General features: G+C 42.8%; 1 protein-coding gene across 2 annotated transcripts in view; it reads right to left on the minus strand.

Annotated features, from left to right (window-relative positions):
- Positions 1-20,074, minus strand: part of LOC133535490 (calmodulin-binding transcription activator 1-like) — a 202,284-nt gene that overhangs the window by 21,705 nt on the left and 160,505 nt on the right. For both annotated transcript variants that reach the window (XM_061875371.1, XM_061875370.1), the window contains exons 8-10: positions 18,812-18,946; positions 5,036-5,181; positions 961-1,145 (exon numbers count right to left, since the gene is read on the minus strand). In XM_061875371.1, coding sequence (XP_061731355.1) covers positions 961-1,145; positions 5,036-5,181; positions 18,812-18,946 — 466 coding nt within the window. The remainder of the gene's footprint in view (positions 1-960; positions 1,146-5,035; positions 5,182-18,811; positions 18,947-20,074) is intronic.

Genomic DNA, 20,074 nt, shown 5'->3' on the forward strand with positions numbered 1-20,074 from the left:
ACAGAGAAACATCATCTATCTATTATGATTATTTTTTATCATCATTAATATTATTGCGTGAATGTCCAAGCATTCACACATAGAAACATCATCCATCTATTAAAATATTTTTATCATTATTATTATTATTATTGTGTGAAAGTCCACACATTTACACATATAACTATCCATCCATCCATTTTCTACCGCTTATTCCCTTTCGGGGTCGCGGGGGGCGCTGGCGCCTATCTCAGCTACAATCGGGCGGAAGGCGGGGTACACCCTGGACAAGTCGCCACCTCATCGCAGGGCCAACACAGATAGACAGACAACTTTCACACTCACATTCACACACTAGGGCCAATTTAGTGTTGCCAATCAACCTATCACCAGGTGCATGTCTTTGGAAGTGGGAGGAAGCCGGAGTACCCGGAGGGAACCCACGCATTCACGGGGAGAACATGCAAACTCCACACAGAAAGACACATATAACTATTATCTATTTATTATGATTATTTTTATCAATATTATTAATATTGAGGGAATGTCCAAGCATTTGCACAGAGAAAAATCATCTATTTATTATGATTATTATTTATGTTATTATTGTGTGAATGTCCAAGCATTCACACATAGAAAAATCATCTATTTATTATGATCAATATTATCATTATTATTGTGTGAATGTCCAAACATTCACACATAGAAAAATCATCTATTTATCATGATTATTTTTATCAATATTATTATTATTATTATTGCGTGAATGTCCAAGCATTCACAAATAGAAAAATCATCTATTATGATTATTTTTAATCATTATTATTATTATTGCGTGAATGTCCAAGCATTTACACATAGAAAAATCATCTATTGATTATGATTATTATAATTGTTTTAATTGTGTGAATGTCCGAGCTTTCACACATATAAAAAAAATCTTATGATTATAATTATTGAGTAAATGTCCAAGCTGCTCACCGCCAGCGGATGAGAGTGTGGATGAGGCCAGCGTAGCCCTGTGCTGCGGCCAGATGGAGCAAGGTCATCCCTCTGGAGTTCTTACTGTGGACCAGCTGATTGGACGAGACCCAACAGGGCTGCGACATCATCTTCTCACACACCACCACCACCCGACCTTCAAAGGAGCTGTGGTCCGCAGAGGTCTGCAGGAGAAAGTGGAACGCTCGTGATACCAACAACAGCTTTTTGATTAGAAAACATAGGAAATACAGTAAACATGGAATCAGAGAAGAATGGCAGCTGACACTAAAATGTGTCTTCCATGTACAGTACATCCAGTACACTTCCACATGTACTGTAAGATTTGATTTCAAAGCCCTGGTGTAATAATGATGCTAATATTCATAAAGAAGAATAACTGCAGGGTTATAGGTGGAAATGAACCTTTTGGCTAAAAGCTGACATATTACGTATACACTACATTGCCAAAAGTATTTGGCCACCCATCCAAATGATCAGAATCAGGTGTTCTAATCACTCCGCCTGGCCACATGGATGACAGAGTCTGGTGGGGATGAACTTGACTGGCCTGCACAGAGTCCTGACCTGAACCCCATAGAACACCTTTTGGATGAATTAGAACAGAGACTGAGAGCCGGGCCTTTTCCACCAACATCAGTGTGTGACCTCACCAATGCGTTTTTGGAAAATGGATAGAAAGTTGCTCTAAACACACTCTGCAACCTTGTGGACAGCCTTCCCAGAAGAGTTGAAGCTGTAATAGCTGCAAAAGGTCACATTGAACCCTATGGGTTAGGAATGGGATGGCACTTCAACTTCATATGTGAGTCAAGGCAGGTGGCCAAATACTTTTGGCAATACAATGTATGTTCATTAATATGTGCTGACCCTATTTCAAATAAAGAATTGAAATGGGTGAACTTAGATCATATTGTTTTATTTACAGTTGGGCACAGGTAAGCAAGTGCAGAAAAGAAGCCCTTTTTACACAAAGACGTGAAGCTGGGGAGTGCACAAAGTACGAGGCAAAAATAACTCAGTCTCAAAAAGCATCCTGATTGGCCATCGGGCCAAGAAAGTAACTTTCCTATCCCTCCACCTCAAGGACTGGAACAGCCAAGAACAGAACAGCCAGGAACAGAACAGCCAAGAACAGAACAAACAAGAACAGAACAGCCAGGAACAGAACAGACGAGAACAGAACAGCCAGGAACAGAACAGCCAAGAACAGAACAGACAAGAACAGAACAGCCAGGAACAGAACAGACGAGAACAGAACAGCCAAGAACAGAACAGCCAAGAACAGAATTGCCAAGAACAGAACAGCCAGGAACAGAAGAGCTAAGAACAGAACAGCCAGGTACATAACATCCAAGAAGATAACAGCCAAGAAGAGAACCGCCAAGAACAGAACAGCCAGGAACAGAACAGCCAAGAACAGAACAGCAATAAAACATTTTCTGCTCAAACTCTCCTCTCGCTTGTTTCAATGCTGCGCTCAAACTTGTCCACCATCTTGTCGACTCAGTCGCCAAGTACTGATGAGACGTCATATACAGGAACATCTTAGTGTACATGAAACATATGTTTATTATTGTCATTTAGTCCTTAAATAAAATGTTGAACATACTAGACAACTTGTCTTTTAGTAGTAAGTAAACAAACAAAAACTCCTAATTAGTCTGCAGTAACATATTGTGTCATTTATACACCTATTATTTTATACACATTATGAGGGGCAAACTGTAAACATTTTTATATTAATCCCCTTGTTTATTTACTGTTAATATCTGCTTATTTTCTGTTTCAACATGTTCTATCTACACTTCTGTTAAAATGTAATAATCACTTAATCTTCTCTTCTTTGATACTTGACATTACTTTTGGATGATACCACACATTTAGGTATCGATCCGATACCAACTAGTTGCAGGATCATACAATAAAATATAATACCTAATAGAGCAATAATAATATGGTTAAAAATGCTGATGTAAAGGGTAGGTGTCGCGCTGTTTTCTCTTTTAACATGTTCTATCTACACTTCCGTTAAAATGTAATAATCACTTATTCTTCTCTTCTTTAGAATATTTTACATTAGTTTTGGATGATACCACACATTTGGGTATCGAGCAGACAAAAGCTGTCTTTGATCTTACCAATCAAACGGCTTGTAAAACTACAATGTGTAGGATGGGAAGAAACATGAAGGTGTCGGTTTCAACGTATTGTAATCTTTAGGAAGATTGTGTTTTGACCCCAGATCTACAAAGCAGAGTGGAAGCAGGACCTGACCACCCCCCTGCACGCACCTTTTCTTTGAACTATTTTGTAACCAAAGGCGACGGCTGTTTACGACCCCCCTTCCTTTAGAAACAGCTGTTGCCATGTCATCAGGGAAAGTCCAAATAAAAGAGGAGGCATGGACCTTTTTCATCAGAGCGTGGTGGGACACTGTACAAGGGTACAGGTCAACGCGTTTATCCTCATTGAGCCAAATTTAATTCTGACTCTGTTTAATTCCTTGCTTCTTGTCTGTTTAATAGATGTCATCAGTGTTTGAACCTGACAAAATGTGTACATTGGATATAGATCATCTACATCTACTATATGATTTGTCTGAGTGGCTGCTCAAGACAGATTGAAAATAATAATAATAATAAAATCTGCAAGCAGCGATGGACGGGACCTCATCGGCTGCTGCCCCCGCGGCCTTACGGTAGCATAAAAAGTGCAGATGGCCTTAAAACGCCACAACAGTCAGGCACCATATGTAAGTACCCAAAATAAAGACTCGACATACAAAGAAATTCAATCGGAGCAGAAACATAGGAGGAAACGGGATTAAAACCCAATGCTAACCGCCCATTGAAAATACACGGCTACGGCTAGTAGCTATTATTAGCAAACAGATAGACTTACCAACTCGGCGTAATATCTTAAAATCGACACACTCTCTCGTCGCAACTCTGCCCTGATGGTCGGCGCCTATAAGTTTACAATTAGTTGTAAAATGTTGGACGGTTGTATTTACGATATGCAGGTAAACGACAACTTTAAAACATAGCGGCTTAGCTACGGCACCTGGCAGCCATCTTGGTATAGACGATCACAGCCCCTCCCTCATGAATGTTGGTGCGTGCGCACCAGCAGCAGACGGTACGGAAAAAAAGAAAAAAAAACCCGTCTCCCTCACTGTGTCTGCGCACGGCGGCCATCTTTGAAATGGTTTTCAGCGCAGCGGTTCTTTGAAGGCTGACAAAATCAAAACCGTAGTAGTAATTAAAACTCTTTCATCAAATTTTAATCAGAAGGGTTCAATCTCTCTTCTGTGGTGGTTTGAAGCCGACATAACAAACGCGCTCAGAGGAGATAATGTTTGAAAAAAGGTGAGCGGTTTTTACAAAACTTTAGTTTTGAACGGGGAATTGCATACTTCCTGTTTTTTTTGCTGGGGATTGCTAATATATGAAATGTAGGTCTAAGTGAGACCTACATAGGGGTTTTTGTTTCGTGTCCCTACGACATTCCTCCTGGAAGTTACAGGCAGTTTTGTCTGTGTTTTCTTCCTTGGTGGCGCTAGAGCGCAATTTTGAGTTTTGGGGTTAGGTTTTTTTTGTAAAATCGCAATGTCCGCCATTTCTGATGTGTGTGTCAAATTTGGTGAGTTTTGAAGCATGTGCAGGGGGTCAAATTACAGCTCAAAGCTGCGGAATAATAATAAAGAAGGAATAGAACGCTAAAAATTCGATTGGGTTCTCTGTCCCAAAGGGACATTCGGCCCCTAATAATAAGTTCACAAATAAGAATCACGATTCATTCAAAAATGGATTTGTTTAGAGAGCCCTAATACTTACAGTGTGAACAAAAGAATGATGGAGGTGTTTGGATGTTCTATGTAGGCGGACTAGAGCGACTCCCACAGGCTCCATGGTTGACAGACTTACTAACTACTTAGAATGCATCAGAAGAAAGAAAAAATGCGTACTTGTCTTACATAAAGATCCTGAATGATTCCCCACAAAGTGCGGTTCCCCTTCAAAAGAATGTCCCCCAGTAAACACGGCCTTACTTGAGACTGCTCAGCGGCTCCGCCTCCATCCAGCCCTCCACTTTTGGTTGCCATGGTTTCTGAGCCGGGGTTTTGATTGGTTATGTCGGCCATCCTCTGTTCCATCTGCTCCAGACGCTCCAGAATGGACATCCTGAACTGGGTGTCTGCAGAGGGAGAAGACGTAAGCCTTGAAGGCGGCTTCCCACACAGAGCGAGCAGCCAGGGCGTGCACCGGCAATGAACACATGTGACCCTTTACTCCATGTAGCTGCAGCCTTGCTGCAGTCTACATCATGTCACTCAGGCCCCCCCCCCGCCCCCTCCTCTCGCTCTGTAGGACAGTCTGAAAAGGGGCGGAGCCACGCCAGTGATGCAAAGACCAGGCTGCAACATTTGCCACAAATATTCAGTGGCGTCAACATGCAGTAAGAAGCACTTTTGTACTAATTGAGGATTACTATTTATAAGAATGTACATGAAAATACTTTAAAAATATCATTTGCCTGAGGGGAGGGACACTACATGTTAGGGTTTTGATTCAAAAATGTTTGTGGAGAATAAATATAATTTTGTCCATGGACAGTCCAGCAGAACACATTTCAATGGAGTTTATTAGCCATTATTAGTGATCTGATTATTAGTCATGTGCAGATCAATACCAGATATTGATGTTGCATGACTCTTAAATCAAAATGTTTTCAATACTTAAGTTATTGGAGAGTCAGTAACAGTGTCAAAAACTAACTTGTTTAGCAGGAGTTCCCAACCTTGTTGGTACAGAGGGGCCCCGGGGCCCACTGCAGTATTAACATTGCAGGAGTCATCTTACTCTTGATTTGAATCATATTCATGAATCATACCTCGCCTACTTACAGTTTACAACATTGCCTAGTAATGTGGTTTAATCACAAAGATGATTATTGACGAAGGCTTAGGTCAGGCTGATTAGAAACATGAATATGACCAAATATGCTGCATAAGTAGGGACTCATAAATAAAAATGACATTTAACACATTTAAGTTGTGCTAAAATAAATAACCTAAATTAATGATGGATATGTTTCTTAAATAAACTGCCCCAAAAAATTCAAGTGCAAATAAAAATACATCTTCACCACTTTAGTCATAATTTTTGCACTTGAGAAACTTCTTCTCTATGACTTTAGCTCCAGACTTCTTCTCTTTAATATTGTCGTTACTGCCACAAGTGGTGGAAACGTGTATTACGCTTGAGTACCGTTGCGACCCACATGCGAGAAGGAGACCTTTTTGGTGGGCCTCTAGGGGGCGCTGGCATGTTCATGCCGCTTACGTGGAGTGATTTCTCCAGAGTCTCTGAACCTTTTGATGATATTATGGATCGTAGATGTTGAAATCCCTAAATTTCTTGCAATTGCACTTTGAGAAAGGTTGTTCTTAAACTGTTTGACTATTTGCTCACGCAGTTGTGGACAAAGGGGTGTACCTCGCCCCATCCTTTCTTGTGAAAGACTGAGCATTTTTTGGGAAGCTGTTTTTATACCCAATCATGGCACCCACCTGTTCCCAATTAGCCTGCACACCTGTGGGATGTTCCAAATAAGTGTTTGATGAGCATTCCTCAAATTTATCAGTATTTATTGCCACCTTTCCCAACTTCTTTGTCACGTGTTGCTGGCATCAAATTCTAAAGTTAATGATTATTTGCAAAAAAAAAAGAATGTTTATGAGTTTGAACATCAAATATGTTGTCTTTGTAGCATATTCAACTGAATATGGCTTGAAAAGGATTTGCAAATCATTGTATTCTGTTTATATTTACATCTAACACAATTTCCCAACTCATATGGAAACCAGGTTTGTATGATGAAAAACATTCCTCCATAACATTGATAAACAGCTGTGATACATTTATATATTACTTCAAAGAAAACATCTTTTGTTGAATAAAATCCCACCAAACATTTAATAAAGTGAAATAAAAAGAAGTATCCACACTCTTTTGTCAAGTAAATGTGTAACTTGGATTTATATCATCAACATCTACATAATGATTTATCTGAGAGGCTGCACAGGACTGATTTAAAGAAAATCCAGTAGGAATCACGATTCATTTGAAAAACAAATGTCACAGCCCAAATGGACATGGGACATTGCACGTAATGTACACCAAGTACAGGATCATTGCACATAATGTACAGAAAGTACAGAACATTGCACATAATGTACACCAAGTAAAGGACGTATAGCACGTAATGTACACCAAGTACAGAACATTGCACATAATGTACACCAAGTAAAGGACGTATAGCACGTAATGTACAGCAAGTACAGAACATTGCATATAATGTACACCAAGTAAAGGACGTATAGCACGTAATGTACACCAAGTACAGAACATTGCACGTAATGTACAGAAAGTACAGAACATTGCACATAATGTACACCAAGTAAAGGACGTATAGCACGTAATGTACACCAAGTACAGAACATTGCACGTAATGTACAGAAAGTACAGAACATTGCACGTAATGTACAGCAAGTACAGAACATTGCACATAATGTACACCAAGTAAAGGACGTATAGCACGTAATGTACACCAAGTAAAGGACGTATAGCACGTAATGTACCCCAAGTACAGAACATTGCACGTAATGTACACCAAGTAAGGACGTATAGCACGTAATATACACCAAGTACAGAACGTTGCACGTAATGTACAGAAAGGACAGAACATTGCACGTAATGTACAGAAAGTACAGAACATTGCACGTAATGTACACCAAGTAAAGGACGTATAGCACGTAATATACACCAAGTACAGAACATTGGACGTAATGTACAGAAAGGACAGAACATTGTACATAATGTACACCAAGTAAAGGACGTATAGCACTTAATATACACCGAGTACAGACCATTGCATGTAATGTACACCAAGTAATGGACGTAAAGCACTTAATGTACACCAAGTACAGAACATTGCACGTAATGTACAGAAAAGTACAGAACATTGCACGTAATGTACACCAAGTACAGACCATTGCATGTGATGTACACCAAGTAAAGGACGTATAGCACTTAATGTACACCAAGTACAGAACATTGCACGTAATGTACACCAAGTAAAGGACGCATAGCACGTAATGTACACCAAGTACAGAACATTGCACGTAATGTACAGAAAGTACAGTACATTGCACGTAATGTACACCAAGTATAGACCATTGCATGTAATGTACACCAAGTAAAGGACGTATAGCACTTAATGTACACCAAGTACAGAACATTGCACGTAATGTACACCAAGTAAAGGACGTATAGCACGTAATGTACACCAAGTACAGAACATTGCACGTAATGTACAGAAAGTACAGAACATTGCACGTAACGTACACCAAGTAAAGGACGTATAGCACATAATGTACACCAAGTCCAGAACATTGCACGTAATGTACAGAAAGTACAGAACATTGCACGTAATGTACACCAAGTAAAGGACGTATAGCACTTAATGTACACCAGGTACAGAACATTGCACGTAATGTACAGAAAGTACAGAACATTGCACGTAATGTACACCAAGTAAAGGACGGATGGCACGTAATGTACACCAAGTACAGAACATTGTACGTAATGTACAGCAAGTACAGAACATTGCACGTAATGTACACCAAGTAAAGGACGTATAACACATAATGTACAGCCAGTACAGAACATTGCACGTAATGTACACCTAGTACAAAACATTGCACATAATGTACAGTATGTACAGAACATTGCATGTAATGTACAGCAAGTACAGAACATTGCACATAGTGTACAGCAAGTACAGAACATTGCACATAATGTACAGAACATTGCACGTAGTGTACACCAAGTACAGAACATTGCACATAATGTACAGCAAGTACAGAACATTGCACATAATGTACAGCAAGTACAGACCATTGCACATAATGTACACCAAGTACAATACATTGCATGTAGTGTACAGCAAGTACAGAACATTAAATGCAGTGTACAGCAAGTACAAAACATTGCACGTAGTGTACAGCAGGTGAAGAAGGAGAAGTCCAGAGGATGCAGCTGATGATACACATTGTTGTTATTGTTGTGCAGGCTGTCACGTGAGTTGAAAGCAGGTGTCTACCTGTACAACTTCACCTGTCTGCTGTCACGTGAGTTGAAAGCAGGTGTCTACACTTCAGCTGTCTGCTGTCACGTCACAACAACACACACACAAAACATGAACGTTGGAACCCACACATGCAAACACAACACATGACGTCATCTACCAACCCAAACAGCACGTGTCCGTCCCTTTGTTCCCGCGTCCGCTCAACCGCGCGAGTTTGACGCGCGCAACACACACCTTGTGCTAGCGACACCCAGGGAGAGAGAGAGAGAGAGAGAGAGAGAGGGAGAGGGAGAGAGAGAGAGAGGTGTTTTGGCGATGGGCGCTTTAAGAAGATGGATCACGTGACTATGTTAACACTCTTTTACCTGCACTTTTACCTAACCAGAGCAGACACGTGACAAGGCAGACTTATTAAAAATCAAAAACAAAACACGCTTTTTGAGGTCACACGCAGACATTTGGCGCGTGCGTAAACCTTGTCTCTGTGTCCTAAGCGGGTGGACGGCGAGTCTGCCACTTCCTGTCTGCACTCCTGCACGCACACGCACGCACACTCCGTCACCCTGCCTGCCGCCGCATTGCCGCACTGCGCAACACACACTGAAACCACGCATGCGTCACTCCGGCACATGTGTGTGTGTTGTAGTCCTTAGCCACCACACCAACAATGAAACCAGGCATGCGTCACTCAGGCACATCTGTGTGTTGTAGTCCTTGGCCACCACACCAACAATGAAACCACGCATGTGTCACTCAGGCACATCTGTGTGTGTTGTAGTCCTTAGCCATCACACCAACAATGAAACCAGGCATGGGTCACTCCGGCACGTGTGTGTTGTAGTCCTTAGCCACCACACCAACAATGAAACCAGGCATGTGTCACTCCGGCACATCTGTGTGTTGTAGTCCTTAGCCACCACACCAACAATGAAACCAGGCATGTGTCACTCCGGCACATCTGTGTGTTGTAGTCCTTAGCCACCACACCAACAATGAAACCAGGCATGTGTCACTCCGGCACATCTGTGTGTTGTAGTCCTTAGCCACCACACCAACAATGAAACCAGGCACGTGTCACTCCGGCACATGTGTGTGTTGTAGTCCTTAGCCACCACACCAACAATGAAACCAGGCATGTGTCACTCCGGCACATCTGTGTGTTGTAGTCCTTAGCCACCACACCAACAATGAAACCAGGCATGTGTCACTCCGGCACATCTGTGTGTTGTAGTCCTTAGCCACCACACCAACAATGAAACCAGGCATGTGTCACTCAGGCACATGTGTGTTGTAGTCCTTAGCCACCACACCAACAATGAAACCAGGCATGTGTCACTCCGGCATGTGTGTGCTGTAGTCCTTAGCCACCACACCAACAATGAAACCAGGCATGTGTCACTCAGGCACATCTGTGTGTTGTAGTCCTTAGCCACCACACCAACAATGAAACCAGGCATGTGTCACTCAGGCACATCTGTGTGTTGTAGTCCTTAGCCACCACACCAACAATGAAACCACGCATGTGTCACTCCGGCATGTGTGTGTTGTAGTCCTTAGCCACCACACCAACAATGAAACCAGGCATGTGTCACTCCGGCACATGTGTGTGTTGTAGTCGTTAATGACCACACCAACAATGAAACCAGGCATGTGTCACTCCGGCACATCTGTGTGTTGTAGTCCTTAGCCACCACACCAACAATGAAACCAGGCATGTGTCACTCCGGCACATCTGTGTGTGTTGTAGTCCTTAGCCACCACACCAACAATGAAACCAGGCATGTGTCACTCAGGTACATCTGTGTGTTGTAGTCCTTAGCCACCACACCAACAATGAAACCAGGCATGTGTCACTCCGGCACATCTGTGTGTTGTAGTCCTTAGCCACCACACCAACAATGAAACCAGGCATGTGTCACTCCGGCACATGTGTGTTGTAGTCCTTAGCCACCACACCAACAATGAAACCAGGCATGTGTCACTCAGGCACATCTGTGTGTTGTAGTCCTTAGCCACCACACCAACAATGAAACCAGGCATGTGTCACTCCGGCACATCTGTGTGTTGTAGTCCTTAGCCACCACACCAACAATGAAACCACGCATGTGTCACTTAGGCACATCTGTGTGTGTTGTAGTCCTTAGCCACCACACCAACAATGAAACCACGCATGTGTCACTCAGGCACATCTGTGTGTGTTGTAGTCCTTAGCCATCACACCAACAATGAAACCAGGCATGGGTCACTCCGGCACGTGTGTGTTGTAGTCCTTAGCCACCACACCAACAATGAAACCAGGCATGTGTCACTCCGGCACATTTGTGTGTTGTAGTCCTTAGCCACCACACCAACAATGAAACCAGGCATGTGTCACTCCGGCACATCTGTGTGTTGTAGTCCTTAGCCACCACACCAACAATGAAACCAGGCATGTGTCACTCCGGCACATGTGTGTGTTGTAGTCCTTAGCCACCACACCAACAATGAAACCACGCATGTGTCACTCAGGCACATCTGTGTGTGTTGTAGTCCTTAGCCATCACACCAACAATGAAACCAGGCATGGGTCACTCCGGCACGTGTGTGTTGTAGTCCTTAGCCACCACACCAACAATGAAACCAGGCATGTGTCACTCCGGCACATTTGTGTGTTGTAGTCCTTAGCCACCACACCAACAATGAAACCAGGCATGTGTCACTCCGGCACATCTGTGTGTTGTAGTCCTTAGCCACCACACCAACAATGAAACCAGGCATGTGTCACTCCGGCACATCTGTGTGTTGTAGTCCTTAGCCACCACACAGACAATGAAACCAGGCATGTGTCACTCAGGCACATCTGTGTGTTGTAGTCCTTAGCCACCACACCAACAATGAAACCAGGCATGTGTCACTCAGGCACATCTGTGTGTTGTAGTCGTTAATGACCACACCAACAATGAAACCAGGCATGTGTCACTCCGGCACATCTGTGTGTTGTAGTCCTTAGCCACCACACCAACAATGAAACCAGGCACGCGCCACTCAGGCACATGTGTGTGTTGTAGTCGTTAATGACCACACCAACAATGAAACCAGGCATGTGTCACTCCGGCACATCTGTGTGTTGTAGTCCTTAGCCACCACACCAACAATGAAACCAGGCATGTGTCACTCCGGCACATCTGTGTGTTGTAGTCCTTAGCCACCACACCAACAATGAAACCAGGCATGTGTCACTCCGGCACATCTGTGTGTTGTAGTCCTTAGCCACCACACCAACAATGAAACCAGGCATGTGTCACTTTGGGACATGTGTGTGTTGTAGTCCTTCACCACCACACCAACAATGAAACCAGGCATACACCACTCAGGCACATGTGTGTGTTGTAGTCCTTAGCCACCACCCCAACAATGCAACCAGGCACGAGTCACTTTGGGACATGTGTGTGTTGTAGTCGTTAACGACCACACCAACAATGAAACCAGGCACGTATCACTCTGGGACATGTGTGTCTTGTAGTCGTTAACGACCACACCAACAATGAAACCAGGCACGTGTCACTCCAGGACATGTGTGTGTTGTAGTCGTTAACGACCACACCAACAATGAAACCAGGCACGTGTCAGTCCAGGACATGTGTGTGTTGTAGTCGTTAACGACCACACCAACAATGAAACCAGGCATGTGTCACTCCAGGACATGTGTGTTGTAGTTGTTAACCACATCGGCGTGGGCGGAGCCAGGGACGAGGAAGACGATGTCTTCGGCGTGGGCGGAGCCAGAGACTTTGGCGGCTCGTCTGCCGGCCAGGGTGGAGTCAGAGGAGCAGGCTGCTCGTCTGTTGACGTGGGCGGAGCTAAAGGAGCTGGCGACTCATCTGCCGGCCTGAGCGGGCTCACCGAGGTTGATGTTGGCGTCCACATACTCATAGCTGGGACTGATCCAAGACATGTCCACATAGGCCCACAGACGACAGAGATGGGTGGGAGGGAGCTTGAAACGCAGCCAAAGTTCTCGATTCGGCCATCAGCGCCAGAATCCTGTCAAGCCTCTCCGCCATAGAAATATCCGCGGGGTTCGTATTTGGCGGGAGTATTCTGTCACGTAAAAAGGTGGTGACAAACCCCAAGATGCAGAGATGGCGGGCTGGGTGCAGGAAATCATGACGTAATGTCCAAAATTCAGGAAAAACACAAACCAGGAACCAGGAACAGACAAACTGGAAACAGGAACCAGCAATCGAGGAACTAGAAGACAGCAAACAGCAAACAGTTCGCAGCATACAGCAAACAATACTACCGCCCTGACTGGAGGGCGAGGTAGGTCTAAATAGCAGCCGGCTGATTGACAGCAGGTGTGGCCAGGTGCCAATAAGCCGCAGCTGAGGGGAAACAGCGCCCAGGTAGACAAGCAGGAAACAGAACAAAATAAGAGCGCTGACAGGAAATAAAACAAACACAAAGATAAACAAAGCCTGACAGAAAGAAGAACTTTGAGAAAAAAGAGGAACATTTAGGAAAAAAAGAGGAAAATTACATTTCCTGCAGTTGGTTGCATTTCTACATTTTATTTTACCTTTAGATGTATTCTACTTAGCTCCTCGGACACATAATGTTGCACACACTTTTTGTTTTTTGACTTGATCATTGACTCACATTGTTATTAACACGCATGCAAAGAACTCAGAAGGAGTTTCCTGTTTGGCAACTCTGTCCTGTAGCCACGCCCCTCTGTTTACAATCGAAATATACCTTATTATATATACATAATATACATCATCCATGCGTTTGTTACGTCTCGCCTCGATTACTGTAACATATTATTTCCGGGTCTCCCCATGTCTAGCATTAAAAGATTACAGTTGGTACAAAATGCGGCTGCTAGACTTTTGACAAGAAAAAGAAAGTTTGATCATATTACGCCTGTACTGTATATACCTTTATATACATATATACATACATATATACCTATACTGTATATACCTTTATATACATATATACATACATATATACCTATACTGTATATACCTTTATAAACATACATATATACCTATACTGTATATACCTTTATATACATATATACATACATATATACCTATACTGGCTCACCTGCACTGGCTTCCTGTGCACTTAAGATGTGACTTTAAGGTTTTACTACTTAGGTATAAAATACTACACGGTCTAGCTCCATCCTATCTTGCCGATTGTATTGTACCATATGTCCCGGCAAGAAATCTGCCTTCAAAAGACTCCGGCTTATTAGTGATTCCTAAAGCCCAAAAAAAGTCTGCGGGCTAAAGAGCGTTTTAAATTCGGGCTCCAGTACTCTGGAATGCCCTCCTGGTAACAGTTCGAGATGCTACCTCAGTAGAAGCATTTAAGTCTCACCTTAAAACTCATTTGTATACTCTAACCTTTAAATAGACCTCCTTTTTAGACCAGTTGATCTGCCGCTTCTTTTCTTTTTTCTCCTATGTCCCCCCCTCCCTTGTGGAGGGGGTCCGGTCCGATGACCATGGATGAAGTACTGGCTGTCCAGAGTCGAGACCCAGGATGGACCGCTCGTCGGGACCCAGGATGGACCGCTCGCCTGTGTATCGGTTGGGGACATCTCTACGCTGCTGATCCGCCTCCGCTTGGGATGGTTTCCTGTGGACGGGACTCTTGCTGCTGTCTTGGATCCGCTTTGAACTGAACTCTCGCGGCTGTGTTGGAGCCACTATGGATTGAAGTTTCACAATATCATGTTAGACCCGCTCGACATCCATTGCTTTCGGTCCCCTAGAGGGGGGGGGTTGCCCACATTTGAGGTCCTCTCCAAGGTTTCTCATAGTCATCATTGTCACCGACGTCCCACCGGGTGTGAGTTTTCCTTGCCCTTATGTGGGCTCTACCAAGGATGTCGTAGTCGTAGTGGTTTGTGCGGTCCTTTGAGACATTTGAGATTTAGGGCTATATAAATAAACATTGATTGATTGATTGACCTTTTCTCTGGCTGCTAATGACAAGACTAGTGTCCAAAGCACGGCGTGTGGGTCAGGTGATGCACTCAGGTGTGTTCACTTAGTCTGCTGAGACCTGACAAGTTCGATCGTGAATCAGAGCTCCAACTTCATGTTGCATTTCTGACAGGACCATTGCTGCACATCTGCCGCCATCTTGTGGACAATATGAGTGGTTCAGGTCAATGACAAGGAATTACACGTTGGTATGTACACAGCACAGAATTTTTACATACGACCCAATCCAAAACAACCTTTCACACTCATGTTGCAGATAAACCATCACAACACAACACAACCTGCGCACTCAACTTTGTGGATAGTATGAAAACAATGTCCAAGCACAACACATAAATCAACATGACACCCATTTGAATCCCCTGCAATGCATGATGGGGAAAAGTACACATACTCACACACTCCTAATATCCACTTATATTAATTATCAAATATAAAAAACCCAAAAGCAGTGAAGTAGTCAGGTTGTGTAAATGCTAAATAAAAAGAGAATACAACAAATCATTTTCAACTTATATTCTATTGAATGGACTGCAAAGACAAGATATTTCATCTTCACACTGACAAACTTTCTTGTTTGTTGCAAATAATCATGAAGTTAGAATGTAATGGCAGCAACACATGTTAAAAAAGGCCTTTTTTACCAGTGTGTTACATGGCCTTTCCTTTGAACAACACTCAGTGCAGGTTTGGGAACTGAGGAGACACATTTTTGAAGTTGATTTCTTTCCCATTCTTGCTTGATTGTTCAACATTCTCCTGCCTCATATTTTAGCCTGCACACATTTTCAATGTCTGGACTACAGGCAGGCCAGTCTAGTACCCGCACTCTTTTACTATGAAGCCACACTGTTGTAACACCTGGCTTGGCATTGTCTTGCTGATATAAGCAGGGGCGTCCATGATAACAACATATGTTGCTCCAAAAGCTGTATGTACCTTTCAGCATTAATGGTGCCTTCACAGATGTGTAAGTTAGCCATGCCTTGGCCACTAATACACCCCCATACCATCACACATGCTGACTACCACACTTTCACCCTACAACAATCACTAATACACCCCCATACCATCACACATGTTGACTACCACACTTTCACCCTACAACAATCACTAATACACCCCCATACCATCACACATGCTGACTACCACACTTTCACCCTACAACAATCACTAATACACCCCCATACCATCACACATGCTGACTACCACACTTTCACCCTACAACAATCACTAATCACTTTCCCATTCTTGCTTGATGTACAGCTTAAGTTCTTTAACAGTCTCCTGCCTCATATTTTAGCCTGCACACATTTTCAATGTCTGGACTACAGGCAGGCCAGTCTAGTACCCGCACTCTTTTACTATGAAGCCACACTGTTGTAACACCTGGCTTGGCATTGTCTTGCTGATATAAGCAGGGGCGTCCATGATAACAACATATGTTGCTCCAAAAGCTGTATGTACCTTTCAGCATTAATGGTGCCTTCACAGATGTGTAAGTTAGCCATGCCTTGGCCACTAATACACCCCCATACCATCACACATGCTGACTACCACACTTTCACCCTACAACAATCACTAATACACCCCCATACCATCACACATGCTGACTACCACACTTTCACCCTACAACAATCACTAATACACCCCCATACCATCACACATGCTGACTACCACACTTTCACCCTACAACAATCACTAATACACCCCCATACCATCACACATGCTGACTACCACACGTTCACCCTACAACAATCACTAATACACCCCCATACCATCACACATGCTGACTACCACACGTTCACCCTACAACAATCACTAATACACCCCCATACCATCACACATGCTGACTACCACACTTTCACTCTAGAACAGTCCCCATGGTTCTTTTCCTCTTTGGTCCACAGTTTCCAAAAAACAATTTCAAATGTGCACTTATCAGACCACAAAAAACCTTTCCACTTTGCATCAGTCCATCTTAGATGTGCTTGGGCCCAACAGAGCCGGAGGCATTTCTGGGTGTTGTTGATAAATGGCTTTGGCTTTGCATAGTAGAGTTTTAACTTGCACATACAGATGTAGCGACCAACTGTACTTACTGACAGTGGTTTTATGAAGTGCTCCTGCGCCCATGTGGTGATATCCTTTACACACTAATGCGGATTTTTGATGCAGTACCGCCTGAGGGATCAAAAGTCCGTAATATCATGGCTTACGTGCAGTGATTTCTCCACATTCTCTCAACCTTTTGATGATATTACAGAGCGTAGATGGTGAAATCCCTACATTTTGGACACAAACTATTCTCCCCTCCCCTCTCAGGCAGGAGACTATGGTCCATCCAGACCCACACCTCCCGCCACCTGATCAGTTTTTTCCCCTCGGCCATCAGACACATAAACAAGAACAAGATCTGATAGCTCACTTACAGCTCATTATATTACTTATATGTCTTCTATGTTGCACGATTGCACCAAGAAAAATTCCTAGTTTGTGAACCCGTTCTCAAACAATGGCAATAAAAACTATTCTGATTCCGATTCCTTGCAATAGCTGCTTGAGAAATGTTGTTCTTTAACAATTTGCACAGGCATTTGTTGACAAAGCGGTGACCCCTCGCCCCGTCCTTGTTTGTGCTTTTATAGCCAATCATGGCACCCACCTGTTCCCAATTAGCCTGTTCACCTGTGGCATGTTCCAAACAAGTCTTTGATGAGCATTCCTCAACTTTCTCACTCTTTTTTGCCACTTGTGCCAGCTTTTAAAAAAAAAAACATGTTGCAGGCATCAAATTCCAAATGAGCTAATATTTGCCAAGAATACCAACGTTTTCCAGTTTGAATGTTAAATATATTGTCTTTGCAGTCGATTCAATTAAATATAAGTTGAAAAGGATTTGTTGTATTCTCTTTTTATTTAGCATTTACACTACCTGACTACTTGACTGCTTTTGGACTTTGTATATTTAGGATGTATTGTAACTGTCAGGAAATGGAGGGTTCCTCTGTGTGCATCTGTGGCTTTTATCCACACATTCTATTTCCCAGAGATGTTCCGTGGGTGCGAAAGTGAATAGTTCTTTATCTCGATACTACAGGGCCGTGTTTCTTAACCACATGGCAATTGTTGTGTGCCACAGGCGCCCCCTAGAGGAACACCACAGTAATATGTAATCCACTTTTCCACCGCTTGTAGCGTGTTGCCATTGATTCTCATGGGGAACTCTGCTTCACTACACAAACCTTTTCTGCCCCGCTATACAAACTTCTCGGTTTAGGAAGCACGTTAAAGAATGAGTTAAGGTGGTAAAAAGCCGGTTACAATGTAGCCAAATGAAATATTAAAGCAGTGCTCGATAATATTCTCACACTCCTTGAACACACTTTGTGAGGTATAGTCAATGTGCATGCAAGTGTTTGCTTTCTGTCGCATCGTCCCTTCAAAATAAGACCTCTTGTGTGAGAAATAGTTTTTGCTTTCGGTAGCATCGTCCCTTCAAAATAAGACCTCTTGTGTGAGATATAGTTTTTGCTTTCTGTAGCATCGTCCCTTCAAAATAAGAAGTGTGAGATATCGTGTTTGCTTTCCCATGAAAAAAGAGAAGTAAACACTCCTAATGTCCAAGTCAAGCGGCGTGTGGAGGATGTTGGGAGTGTGGAAGATCTCACCGTCCAGAGACAGCCAGTCGTGCTGAGAAGATGGGAGGGCAGGAAGGTCGCGTGCCTTGTACTCAAAGACCACAGAAGAAGAGATGACCTCTCCGCCCATGGAGACCTGCAGCATGACCAGTCCTGTGTCGTGGGCTAGGACAAGAACCAGGGCAGGAATTAGTGGAGAGGTCACCTCGTTAAGAGGTCACCTAAAAACATCTTTCTTAGGACGTCAACCGCAACATAGCAGCTAGAATTGACTCTGTACCCTTTAACTTGGGAACCTTTAACTCTGGAACCTTTAACTTTGGAACCTTAAACTTTGGAACCTACAACAGACCCTGGAACCTTTAACTTTGGAACCTATAACTGAATCTGTAACCTTTAACTTTGGAACCTTTAATTATGGAACCTATAACTTTGGAACCTATAAATGACTCTGTAACCTTTATTTTTGGAACCTTTAACTTTGGAACCTATCACTGACCCTGGAACCTTTAACATTGGAAGCAATAACTGACTCTGTAACCTTTAACTTTGGAACCTATAAATGACTCTGTAACCTTTATTTTTGGAACCTATCACTGACCCTGGAACCTTTAACATTGGAAGCAATAACTGACTCTGTAACCTTTAACTTTGTAACCTTTAACTTTGTAACCTATAACTTTGCAACCTTTAACTTTGGAACCTATAACTAACTCTGGAACCTTTAACTTTGGAACCTTTAACTTAGGAACCTATAACTGACTCTGGAACCTTAAATTTGGAACCTTTAACTTTGGAACCTATAACTGACTCTGAGACCTTTACTTTGGAACCTATAACAGACTCTGGAACCTTAACTTTGGAACCTTTAACTTTGGAACCTATAACTGACTCTGGAACCTTTAACTTTGGAACCATTAACTCTGGAACTTTTAACTTTGGAATCTATAACTGACCCTGGAACCTTTAACATTGGAAGCTATAATTTACTCTGTAACCTTTACCTCTGGAACCTTTAATTGACTCTGAAACCTTGAACTTTGGAACCTTTAAATTTGGAACCTATAACTGACCCTGGAACCTTTAACATTGGAAGCTATAACTGACTCTGTAACCTTTAACTTTGGAACCTATAACTGACTCTGGAACCTTTAACTTTGGAACCTTTAACTTTGAAACTTATAATTGACTCTTGAAGCTTGAACTTTGGAACCTTTAACTTTGAAACCTATAACTGACTCTGGAACCTTTAACTTTGGAACCTTTATTTTGGAACCTATAACTAACTCTGGA

The sequence above is a fragment of the Nerophis ophidion genome, linkage group LG16 (assembly GCF_033978795.1).
Source record: "Nerophis ophidion isolate RoL-2023_Sa linkage group LG16, RoL_Noph_v1.0, whole genome shotgun sequence".
Lineage (NCBI taxonomy): Eukaryota > Metazoa > Chordata > Actinopteri > Syngnathiformes > Syngnathidae > Nerophis > Nerophis ophidion.